Source organism: Salmo salar, chromosome 19 (assembly GCF_965601325.2).
Source record: "Salmo salar chromosome 19, fSalSal1, whole genome shotgun sequence".
Lineage (NCBI taxonomy): Eukaryota > Metazoa > Chordata > Actinopteri > Salmoniformes > Salmonidae > Salmo > Salmo salar.
Genome location: NC_138309.1, coordinates 66,521,772 through 66,534,897, shown reverse-complemented (window position 1 = coordinate 66,534,897; position 13,126 = coordinate 66,521,772). Strand labels below are relative to the sequence as shown.

Below are 13,126 nucleotides of genomic sequence, written 5' to 3'. Positions count from 1 at the left end.
AGTGAGATTTACCTGCAGGAGTGTGTACTACGAGTGGGTGCTGCTATGGTGACCAGTGAGCTGAGATAAGGCGGGGCTTTACCTAGCAGAGACTTGTAGATAACCTGTAGCCAGTGGGTTTGGCGACGAGTATGAAGCGAGGGCCAACCAACGAGAGCATACAGGTCGCAGTGGTGGGTAGTGTATGAGGCTTTGGTGACAAAACGAATGGCACTGTGATAGACTGCATCCAATTTGTTGTAGTGTTGGAGGCTATTTTATAGATGACATCGCCGAAGTCGAGGATCGGTAGGATGGTCAGTTTTACGATGGTATGTTTGGCAGCATGAGTGAAAGATTCTTTGTTGCGATATAGGAAGCCGATTCTAGATCTAATTTTGGATTGGAGATGCTTAATGTGAGTCTGGAAGGAGAGTTTACAGTCTAACCAGACACCTAGGTATTTGTAGTTGTCCACGTATTCTAAGTCAGAGCCGTCCAGAGTAGTGATGCTGGATGGGCGGGCAGGTGCGGGCAGTGATCGATTGAATAGCATGCATTTAGTTTTACTTGCATTTAAGAGCAGTTGGAGGCCACGGAAGGAGAGTTCTATGGCATTGAAGCTTGTCTGGAGGTTAGTTAACAGTGTACAAAGAGGGGCCAGAAGTATACAGAATGGTGTCGTCTGCATAGAGGTGGATCAGAGAATCACCAGCAGCAAGAGCGACATCATTGATGTATACAGAGAAGAGAGTCGGCCTGAGAATTGAACCCTGTGGCACCCCCAAACAGACTGCCAGAGGTCCGGACAACAGGCCCTCCGATTTGACACACTGAACTCTATCAGAGAAGTAGTTGGTAAACCAGGCGAGGCAATCATTTGAGAAACCAAGGCTGTCGAGTCTGCCAATAGGAATGTGGTGATTGACGGAGTCGAAAGCCTTGGCCAGGTCGATGAATACGGCTGCACTGTAATGTCTCTTATCAATGGCGGTTATGATGTCGTTTAGGACCTTGAGCGTGGCTGAGGTGCACCCATGACCAGCTCTGAAACCAGATTGCATAGCGGAGAAGGTACGGTGGGATTCGAAATGGTCGGTAATCTGTTTGTTAACTTGGCTTTCGAAGACCTTAGGAATACAGGGTAGGATAGATATAGGTCTGTAGCAGGTTGGGTCTAGAGTGTCACCCCCTTTGAAGAGGGGGATGACCGCCGAAGCGTTCCAATCTTTGGGAATTTCAGACGATACGAAAGAGAAGTTGAAGAGGCTAGTAATAGAGGTTGCAACAATTTTGGCAGATCATTTTAGAAAGAGAGGGCCCAGATTGTCTAGCCCGGCTGATTTGTAGGGGTCCAGATTTTGCAGCTCTTTCAGAACATCAGCTATCTGGATTTGGGTGAAGGAGAAATGGTGGGGGCTTTGGTGTGTAGGGTGCCGGGCAGTTGACCGGGGTAGGGGTAGCCAGGTGGAAGCATGGCCAGCCGTAGAGAAATGCTTATTGAAATGCTCAATTATAGTGGATTTATCGGTGGTAACAGTGTTTCCTAGCCTCAGAGCAGTGGGCAGCTGGGAGGAGGTGCTCTTATTCTCCATGGACTTTACAGTGTCCCAGAACTTTTTTGAGTTTGTACTACAGGATGCAAATTTCTGTTTGAGAAAGCTAGCCTTAGCTTTCCTAACTGCCTGTGTATATTTGTTCCTAACTTCCCTGAAAAGTTGCATATCACGGGGGCTATTCGATGCTAATGCAGAACGCCACAGGATGTTTTTGTGCTGGTCAAGTGCAGACAGGTCTGGAGTGAACCAAGGACTATATCTATTCCTAGTTTTAAATTTGTTTGAATGGGGCATGCTTATTTAAGATGGTGAGGAAGGCACTTTTAAAGAATAACAGCCTCCACCTCTTCTGGGAAGGCTTTCCACTAGATGTTGGAACATTACAGTAGGGACTTGCTCCCGTTCAGCCAGAAGCGCATTAGTGAGGTCAGGCACTGATGTTGGGCGATTAGTCCTGGTTCGCAGTCGGCGTTCCAATTCATCCCAAAGGTATTCGATGGTGTTGAGGTCAGGGCTCGTGCCCAAACTGTTGCCACAAAGTTGGAAGCAAAGAATCTAGAATGTCATTGTATGCTGTAGAGTTAAGATTTCCCTTCACTGGAACTAAGGGGTCTAGGCCGAACCATGAAAAACAGCCCCAGACCATTATTCCTCCTCCACCAAACTTGAGTTGGCAATCTGCATTGGGGCAGGTAGATTTTTCCTTGCATCCGCCAAACTCAGATTAATCTGCTGGATTGCCAGATGGTGAAGTGTGATTCATCACTCCAGAGAACACGTTTCTACTGCTCTAGAGTCGGATGGTGACAAGTTTTATACCACTCCAGCCGGCACTTCGGCATTGCACATGATGATCTTATGCTTGTGTGTGGCTGCTCGGCCATGGAAACCCATTTCATGAAGCTCACGACAAACAGTTAGTGCTGATATTGCTTTGAGGCAATTAGGAACTCAGGAGTGAGTGTTGCAACCGAGGACAAACTATTTTTATGCGCTTCAGCACTCGGCAGTCCCGTTCTGTGTGGGTTACCACTTCATGGCTGAGCCATTGTTGCTCCTCAACATTTCCACTTCACAATAACAGCACTTACAGTTGACCGGGACAGCTCTAGCAGGGAATAAATGTTATGAACTGACTAGTTGGAAAGGTAGCATCCTATGACAGTGCCACGTTAAGTCACTGAGCTCTTCTGTAAGGCCATTCTACTGCCAATGTTTGTCTATGGAGATTGCATGGCTGTGTGCTCAATTTTGTACACCCATCAGCAACGGGTGTGGCTGAAATAGCCAAATCCACTAATTTGAAGACGTGTCCACATACTTTCGTGTGAATATATAGTGTATTTTCACTGGATATATAGTGTATTCTCACTGGACCTAGATCTGTTTGTACAGCAAACTCATATGGTCATTGCCAAACTTTAGCATGACAATGAACTTAAAGAAGTCTACTTTTTTACAACCAAATTGGAATTTTTGATGTGAATGGCATGTTGTAGAAGCATCCAAACGTTTTTTTGCTAGTTCACTTGTTTTTACTGAACTGACCCCAACCAGCGATTTACTTTCTCATTCTGCCGTATGAGTGCTCAAATAAAACATTAACTTTTAAGTCATTTTACAAATGGAAAGTACAGTGATGCAGGTCTCAGATGTTGTACGTGTGAAATTGTCTCATTCCGAACTTTATCCGCAACGTTAAATTCCATTTTGTGCGACTTGCCGATAAAGTTCGGAATAACACAATTTCATGTGTACCTCATCTGCATCACTATACTGATAGTGTTCCCGTTTCTAAAAGGATGTATTTGGGTGTTTTTAGTGCTTTTGTTTTATTCAAGCCCCCATACTGTAGAACGAGGATGAGGAATATATTGGCGGTTGGTGTAAGTTTCTCAAAAACATGTGAAATTGCAAAGAAAGTGTCTGGACACTTTCATAACATGCCATTTGCATCCAAAATACCGATTTGTTTGTAAAAAAAAATTGTAAACCTTTTAAAGGTTTTGGTTATACATAACAAACAGATCTGGGACCAGGCTATGCTTTAAGCTATACAGAGGAGGCTTAAGAGCTGGACTCTCGTGCATGCCCAATGTGTTCGTGTTCAGGCTGGTTAAGAAGCCTGTTGCCGTTTACAGAAAAGGACTGCTTAAACCAGTATGGCTGGTCTTTCCTGTTTATTACTCTCCAATAACAGCCAAACTAACCACACATGTATGTCCTTGTTTGCTGCTAGGAGTTGGCTTGAACAAACTTGTGTTGGAATAGACAAGCCAGTCTGTTTAACTTATAAGTCATAGAACATATACTCAATGCCAGTCTCTTTGAAATGGATTCAAAACTTAAATCATTATTTATCATATACACTGAGTGTACAAAACATTAGGAAAACCTTCCTAATACTGAGTTGCACACCCTTTTGCTCTCAGAATTCAATTAGTCAGGGCATGGACAAGGCGTAAAAAGCATTCCACAGGGATATTGGCCCTTGTTGACTTGAATGCTTCCCACAGTGGTTTCAAGTTGTCTGTTGTCTGGGTGTCCTTTGGGTGGTGGACCATTCTTGATACACGCGGGAAACTGACACACTCAAACCAGTGCGCCTGGCACCTACTCTATACCCCGCTCAATGGCACTTAAATATTTTGTCTTGCCGATTCACCCTCTGACTGGCACACATACACAATCTATGTCTCAAGGCTTACAACTCCTTCTTTAACCTGTCTCTTCCCCTTCATCTACACTGATTGAAGTAGATTTAACAGGTGATGTCAATAAGGGATCATAGCTTTCACCTGGGTTGACCTGATCAGTCTGTCAGGGAAAGAGTAGGTGTTCCTAATGTTTTGTACACTCAGTGTATGTATATTGCACAGTATTGATATAGCTAATATGGTACATCAGGCCCACTCCAAGGACGATGCAAATTGATTTTACAGTCTTCAAAAAATTTGCCTGGCACAGCTTCTCGAAATAGTTATGGTATTTGCAACAATGACAGAAAAAGATCATAAACCTGCTTTTAGTATTATTACCTTCATTTCAGTTTAGTGTTTGACTGTAATACACCTCCAGTACAGCAGGCGACAGTAGGCTCCAATTTTAATTGTAAAACATTTACTGAAGAAGAGATTTGTATTTCGGAAGTACGCTTTGTTCCAACGGAAGTTTTGAATTTTAAGATGGCGCTGGACGGAATGGACCATCATGTAAGTGATTTTATTTTTTGGTCCTTACTTTATTATGAATTGTTCACACTTGGGGGAATGTTGTAGATACGGCATTGAATAGAGACACTTAACAATGTGTTCTGTAAAGTTGGTACTTGTCAGAGGTTGATATAACCGTTTTGAAGAGACCAAAACAGTTGTCAAAATAGAGAATCCTGACGGTTTGCTGTCTCATTGTAAACTAGCTAACGTTAGCTAGTTATCTACTTTTAGTAAACTAGGTAGCTAGAATGCTAGCTAACGTTAGCTAATCTAATTGAAAGTTTCAGTGACATTCCTTATTTGTGGCTGTAAATAAGTCAGCATAAGTTAAGTAAAATTAACAAAAGTATTGCTAGCTAGCTATTGCGCCTAACGCGTTAGCTTCTTTAGGAAATATACTTTTAAATACTTTACGTTTTGTAGCTAGCTGACGTTAGCTGCCAGTATTAACCATGTCAGTTAACTAGTAAATATTTTGCTGGCTATATTTCCACGAGTAGTATTTGGAAAATGTTAGGTTCCGGTGTTGCTATATAATTAGGCCTGTGCAGCTAGCTACAACGTTAGCTAATTAGCCAGCAAGCTAACGTTAGCTAGCTACGTTGTTTACTTGACAACTTTACAACACAGTTCTTACTGTTATTGCATGTCTGTCTGTGTTTTGCAGATGGAGATGGAGGACAGTAAAGGTGGTTCTGGTCTCCGGCAATACTACCTGTCTAAAATAGAAGAGTTACAGGTAAGCAAACACAGATTTTCATTGAATTGACTGTTAGCTACACGTTGTCTATTGACACCATAGTGACACTGCTAATATCCTTTGTCAAGATAAGAAGTATCTGGTCTTTCTGCTTCCAGTTAACAGTGAATGACAAGAGTCAGAATCTCAGACGTCTACAGGCGCAGAGAAATGAACTCAATGCAAAAGGTAGGAATGATTGTTAGCTATCCAGCACTTTTAATTGAAAAAACAACAGCTGAACTTCTCTAAACACTGTAACTAGCTAGTACTTAATCATTGTAACTTAATTGTAGCAGTAATTGTGTGGCTTATAAAATGTAAATGTTGTCGGACTAAGTAATTTGATTGCATTCAAACAAAATGGCACTCAGAAACATGCACTTTATGAATTGGCAGTCCATTGTTCAAATCTATTTGCTTTGTCCCTAGTGCGTCTCCTTCGTGAGGAGCTGCAGTTGCTACAAGAGCAAGGTTCCTATGTTGGAGAGGTGGTGAGGGCCATGGACAAAAAGAAAGTGCTGGTCAAGGTGTGTAAAGTAGCCTTGTTTTGCTGAAATGTAGGCCTAACAAACTTTTACAGTGGTATACTCTAGCTGCATCTAGATGACACTGACAATCTACTACTGTAACTACTTAATTGTCTCCAGGTCCATCCAGAGGGGAAATTTGTGGTGGATGTGGATAAGAACATTGACATCAATGATGTAAGTATGGACATGTTGATATTTGACCCCAATGTGATGAGAACTTAGTGTTTTATATGTACAAAGGTACATGTATCTGTGTACATACAGATTAGTAACACACATCCAATAATTGAACTATCATATTTTGTTTTTGTCAAATTGGTTTGAGTGTTAAGGGAACAAAATTCAGTTGAAAAACAAATATCCCCATCCAATGCAGGTGGCTGTGGACAGAAAGAAAAAAAACATGAAAATACAACTGAAATTAAGAATAAATGCAACAAACTTCCTCATTATTCAGGACTGTATCACACTGATTTACCCCTCTGCCCATTCCTACCAGGTGACTCCAAATTGCCGTGTGGCGCTGCGCAACGACAGCTACACCCTGCACAAGATCCTGCCCAACAAGGTGGACCCGCTGGTCTCACTCATGATGGTGGAGAAGGTACCTGACTCCACCTACGAAATGATTGGTGGCCTGGACAAGCAGATCAAGGAGATCAAGGAAGTGATCGAGCTGCCAGTCAAGCACCCAGAGCTCTTCGAGGCTCTCGGAATTGCACAGCCCAAGGTGGGTGGCCCATAAGGGATACGCCCTTTAATTGGGTTATTGGTTATTTCACAGGTCATATCAACTCTATATGTTACCCATTATGCACTATGAGCTTTAAAGGTAAACTCTAAATATTACTTTTTGCATTTGAGTTGACCTTGTTCTGTCTTAAAGGAAACAACACTCCCAAAATCAAATGTTTGTCAGACTTTTTCATACCGTGTTGGGGTTGTCCTAAGGTATTGTTCTGTCAATGCCACACAGCATTTATCACATATTAACCTCAACCGTCTTGATTCCCAGAAGGAACAGAAAAAAGTGACACCAGTTAATTCTAGCACAATTATACTAAAATACATCACAACGTTTGAGATGCACTCTGTCATGTTTTGGGATGTCTAGCCTCCCTTGTGTGTCTCACCACCAGGGCGTGCTGCTGTACGGACCCCCAGGCACAGGGAAGACCCTGCTCGCCAGAGCCGTGGCCCACCACACCGACTGCACCTTTATCAGGGTTTCTGGCTCGGAGCTGGTGCAGAAGTTTATTGGAGAGGGTGAGTCATCAACGATCATTCATTCAGCCATTTTGGTAACCATTCGACAGGGTTCCCAAGTGTCTAGTAATTCCGTAATGTCAGGGGATTTCCAGAATCAGGGAGATATTTTGCTGCGTCTGTTCTCCAAATAGCTTTTGTTTAGCCAGCTCCAGCACGTTTAAGCCCATTTCAGTCTATTTTCATGGAGCACTGAGTGATAGTAGGCTCAATGTTTCTCACCATGCAATTGGTAAAACAGAAGCTATTATTATTTGTTTTTCACTAACATCACACTGCTGGCTATAACTCTGCTCTGTCTTCCCCATCCCAGGTGCCCGCATGGTGCGCGAGCTGTTCGTCATGGCCCGCGAGCATGCGCCCTCAATCATCTTCATGGACGAGATTGACTCGATCGGCTCGTCACGTCTGGAGGGGGGCAGCGGGGGCGACAGCGAGGTGCAGAGGACCATGCTGGAGCTGCTGAACCAGCTGGATGGCTTCGAGGCCACCAAGAACATCAAAGTGGGTGACGCGTACATACACACAGATACATCACTGTCGTCTTATGCTTTATAATGTGGCCTAATCTACAATAACACTATCACTCTATATAACACCACACACCCTCTCTGCCCCTTTACTTATGTGTATGCTATTCCTCTGCTATAACACACTTGACACTGCTTCTCTCCGCTGATTGATTTCTGTCACTCTCCTGTCGGTACTGGCTGACAACACTTTCTTTCTATGCTCACCATCAATCACACTATAGCTACTCTATTGTCCTCTACTCACTGTCCTCCCACCCACTCTAGCCCTCTGCAACCTATCAATCTGTATTTGCATGTTCTCTGTGATGCTATAAACAGACAGAGCTAGTATTTTTTTAATGAAGATGATTATATAGAAATGAGCAATAAATGCAGATAAAGAATATATTTCATCTCTAAATAAGAAAAAATAGTAAGAAAGAGTAGTATACAGGGATGCAAACTCGCCCTTTTTCGGCTATATTCCCCGTGTTGATTTCAGAATAGGGGTATGGCCAAAAGTCTATCAGCCAATAAGCTGTATAAGAGGGGCACAAAAAAATCTTCTCCCTGTGTGATCACTAACGTTACCTTCTCTGGCGGCTGTGTCATCGCACACTCCACGTAACAAACTCTGTTCCTGACTGGGCAATTTGCAATGCAACTCGAGATAAGCAACCTGTGTTCGTAGTAACGTTTCAGTTATAGTTGATCAGAAGCACATTATAGTTGCATCTGTTTCAATAGCGCAAATTATTTCACACCGTTATTAACATGAGCTAACTAGCTATCTGACGTTAGCATCTAAGTTGGCAAGCTAACATTACCACCTGCCAATGATTAATGGTGTATGTTTCTCATATCAAATTTGCATCCACAAATAGAATATCAGTTCAGAGTGTGATGTCACATACTGTATGTTGTGGACATGTTGTAGTCACGTTGTGCCACTTACTACTTATTGCATGGCGCCCTCACCTAACATGGACAGACAAAAACAAGTCTTCACTCAACATCCGTGGCAGTTATATCACATGTCAATCTTAACATCAACACTGAAGGTGCAAGTCAATATACCCTAGGGAAGGGGAGGGAACACGTAACGTGACCTTTCAAAAGAGACCGGTCAGGGATGTCTATTCACACCCCATCCCTTGTCTTCTTGAGCAATGTATTTTGAATGTGTATTTTTCCTGTTCAAATGAATACAACTTGAATAATTGAAACACACAGGCAGTCAGACAGCTGCCTGTTTCTTTGTCAGCCTGACTAAGACCTTCGGATAGTGCTGAGCGACTAACTGAAATTTTGGTTATTTTTACACCTCTAATTTACCGACGTCAGTTCAATTAGTTGAATTACATTTCGTAGGAAAAAAAATTTGCGAGCTCAATGTGCAGTTTTCTCTAGAGATAAATCAGATCAGGCCCGAACTGTGCGATGTACACTGAACAAAAATATACTGAGTTACAGTTAGCGTAAGGAAATCAGTCAATTGAAATTAATAAATTAGTCCCTAATCTATGGATTTCACATGACTGGGAATACAGATATGCGTCTGTTGGATACCTTAAGGTAGGGGCGTAGATCAGAAAACCAGTCAGTATCTGGTGTGACCATTTGCCTCATGCAGCGTGACACATCTCCTTCGCATAGAGTTGATTGTGGAATGTTGTCCCACTCCTCTTCAATGGCTGTGCCAAAGTTTCTGGATGTTGGCCTGAACTGGAACACGCTGTTGTATACGTCGATCCAGATCATCCCAAACAGGCTCAATGGGTGACATGTTTGCTGAGTATGCAGGCCATGGAAGAACTGGGACATTTTAAGCTTCCAGGAATTGTGTACATCCATATGGCCATGCATTGTCATATTGAAACATGAGGTGATGGCGGCGGATGAATGGCACGACAATTGGCCTCAGGATCTCGTCATGGTATCTGTGCATCCCGCAGGTGAAAAAGCTGGATGTGGAGGTCCTGGACTGGCGTGTTTGCACGTGGTTGTGATTCTCTAAAACAACGTTAGAGGTGGCTTATGGTAGAGAAATAAACATACAATTCTCTGGCAACAGCTCTGGTGGACATTGCTGCAGTCAGCATGCCAATTGTTGTGCATTTGGTTTGCTAATTTTGTAGCTGTTCGCTATCTAGCTACGTGGTTAGCTCTTCCAAAATCAAGCATTTGTTTGGTAGCAGCAGAGAATCCCCTCCTGGATCAAGAGCCTTGCTGGCTAATATTCGTTTTGTGCGTGCAACAAACTGTGAAGACAATTTTTTTTTTAATTTACTGTACTTTCATACTTGTAAAAGAAAGTAGAGTAAAGAAGCTGTACAAAATGTTTGCAATGCGCTTTTAAAATTTAGTTCGTATTCTCTGAGGATTCCTTAGTACTTGTTAGCGTTCTGGTGATGTTTTTTGGGGCTTTGAGTATTAGTACTTTTTAAATAAATACCTGCATTCAACTTGTGTACTAGGTAATAGATAAAGCAGATCGACTTCATCATTTATCCCGTTAGATAATTTTTCATTATGAAGCCATGTGTGTTTGTTTACAAAGAAGTACAAAAAGCAAAATGGGAGCTTTGTGACGAGTTCTCTCGGCAGTGCAACTTAAGTGAGGTGATCAAGTTACACGTGTATGAAATTCACTACTGTTTGCCAGCAATATATCTTATAACTATTAATTTAACAATCTAAGATGTGCCAAATCAATTCTCTCCAGCTGGGATTTGCTAATATTAGCTAAGTGGCTAACGTTAGCTTGCAAGATCAAGCATCTTCGTAACAGCAGCAGAGACAATCCCCTCCTGGATTAAGATATTTGTTTTGTGTGTGCTGCAACTGCGTTTTGAGATAGTTGCATAACTTTATGAGCTGGGTTGTCTGTCATAGTAGTAAATGTTTGCATGCGCTCATTGGCGTTTACCTAGCATCTGCTATGAGAATTCCTTAGTACGCTATATATACAGAAGGGTGTGGACACACCTTCAAATTAGTGGATTCGGCATTTCAGCTACACCCGTTGTTGACAGATGTATAAAATCGAGCACACCGCCATGCAATCTCCGTAGACAAACATTGGAAGTAGAATGGCCTTACTGAAGATCCCAGTGACTTTCAATGTGGCACCGTCATAGGATGCCACCTTTCCAACATAAAATTTCTACCCTGCTAGACCTGCCCCGGGCAACTAAGTGCTGTTATTGTGAAGTGGAAACGTCTAGGAGTAACAACGGCTCTGCCACAAAGTGGTGTAGGCCACATAAGCTCGCAGAATGGGACCGCCGAGTGCTGAAGCGTGCCGTGCCGTCCGTAAATATCTTCTGTCCTCGGTTGCAGCACTAACTACAGAGTTCCAAACTTCCTCTGGAAGCAACGTCAGCACAAGAACTGTTGTTCGTGAGCTTCATGAAATGGGTTTCCATGGCCTACACACAAGCCTAAGATCATGCCCAATGCCAAGCATCGGCTGGAGTGGTGTAAAGCTCGCCACCATTGGACTCTGGAGCAGTGAAAGCGTTCTCTGGGGTGATTAATCACACTTCACCATCTGGCAGTCCGACGGATAAATCTGGGTTTGTCGGATGCCAGGAGAACACTACCTGCCCCAATGCATAGTGCCAACTGTAAAGTTTGGTGGAAGGATAATGGTCTGGGGCTGTTTTTCATCACTGGAAATCTTAACGCTACAGCACACAATGACATTCTAGACGATTCTGTGCTTTCAACTTCGTGGCAGGCACTTAACTGTTTCCCCTTCGAACACCTTGGGATGAATTGGAACGCCGACTGCAAGCCAAGCCTAATCTCCCAACATCAGTGCCCGACCTCACTAATGCTCTTGTGGCTGAATGGAAGCAAGTCCCTGCAGCAGTGTTCCAACATCTAGTGGAAAGACTTCCCAGAAGAGTGGAGGCTGTTATAGCAGCAAAGCTGGACCAACTTCATATTAACGCCCATGGTTTTGGAATGAGATGCTCGACGTGCAGGTGTCCACATACATCTGGTCATGTAGTGTACTTGTTAGCGTTTTGTCATTCTGGTAAGTTACTTTTTTTTAGGCTTTTAAAAATAGCGCCCCTTGTGCATGCACGGTATGAAGGTATTGAAATCTGGATACCGCCCAACCATACCTTTTTAAGAGGTTGGAGTAATAACATGTTCAGCTACTTAAGACACAGGCTCGAATCTAGGTTGTGCCTTTTAGAACTCAAGAAATGTAACAACTAAGGAATAATAATCTCATTGATTTCCCAAACCCAGGTCTGGTCTGTCGTGTCTGCTTTGCGAAGCGTTCCCGGAAGTATCGTGATGTTTGGTATAGTTTAAACAAAATTACTGTTTTCAAAATGAATATTTTAATGACTTAAAGCAATTGTGTCCATGTTAAGCACTTCAGTGTTTTTACCTCTTCTGAGGCTGCTGACGCACTGGCTCCAAACTGATGTCCACATCTATCTGGGGCAGATAGTGTCTCACGCTCAACGTCTCCCCTGTCTGTCAGCCAGCTGGTTGCTGGTAAAGGCAGGGCACCAGAGCGCCTCCCACAGGCGCTACTTGATCCTGTGCCTCGGACCCGTCAGCGGGGTTCCTCTCTAGGGCGCTGGAGGGTGGGGGTGGACCGTATGTACAGTACCAGTCAAAAGTTGTGACACCCACTCATTCAAGGGTCTATTTGTACTATTTTCTAAACTGTAGAACTATGAAATAACACATGGAATCATGTAGTAACCAAGAAAGTCAAAATATATTTTAGATTCTTCAAATAGCCACCCTTTGCCTTTGACAGCTCTGCACATCATTCAAGGCAAAGGGTGGCTACTTTGAATAATCTAAAATATATTTTGATTTAACACTTTTTTTGGTTACATGATTCAATATGTTTTGATTTCTTCACTGTTCTACAATGTAGAAAATAGTAATATAAAGGAACTCTGGAATGAGTAGGTGTCCAAACATTTGACTGGTAATGTATGTACGGAGAGAGTAGTCCAACACCACACGGTATGACAATCAGACCCTTAACTCTATCAAATGGAAAATAGTTTGAGGGGCTCTCTAACAGTACAGTTGTATAATACGGTGACATGACTCTACCTCGGCCATGAGCGTTTGGTGAAGAACATGTTGGAGTTCGGCCTGGGGATGCTCCATCTAGAGGAGCGCTCTCCCTCACCCCTTCCCTGCCTCACCTTGTCTTCTCCCTGATCAAGAGCAGGTGCCCTCAGCCTGGTGACCATGGGCGATGTGGGATGCCTGGTCTCCACGCTGGGCCTCACGGTGGCAGCGGGGCCGAACCTGTTTGTCACTGGCGTATTTT

The 13,126-nt window shown here is 43.1% G+C and overlaps 1 protein-coding gene across 1 annotated transcript in view; it reads left to right on the top strand.

Moving 5' to 3' along the window:
• Nucleotides 1–4,657: 4,657 nt before the first annotated feature.
• psmc5 (proteasome 26S subunit, ATPase 5) overlaps nt 4,658–13,126 on the top strand; it is a 28,860-nt gene continuing 20,391 nt past the window's right edge. The window contains exons 1-8 of the mRNA XM_014158646.3: nt 4,658–4,750; nt 5,421–5,492; nt 5,612–5,681; nt 5,925–6,022; nt 6,143–6,199; nt 6,525–6,755; nt 7,165–7,291; nt 7,605–7,795. Of these exons, the coding sequence (XP_014014121.1) occupies nt 4,724–4,750; nt 5,421–5,492; nt 5,612–5,681; nt 5,925–6,022; nt 6,143–6,199; nt 6,525–6,755; nt 7,165–7,291; nt 7,605–7,795 (873 nt within the window). The 5' untranslated portion in view covers nt 4,658–4,723. The remainder of the gene's footprint in view (nt 4,751–5,420; nt 5,493–5,611; nt 5,682–5,924; nt 6,023–6,142; nt 6,200–6,524; nt 6,756–7,164; nt 7,292–7,604; nt 7,796–13,126) is intronic.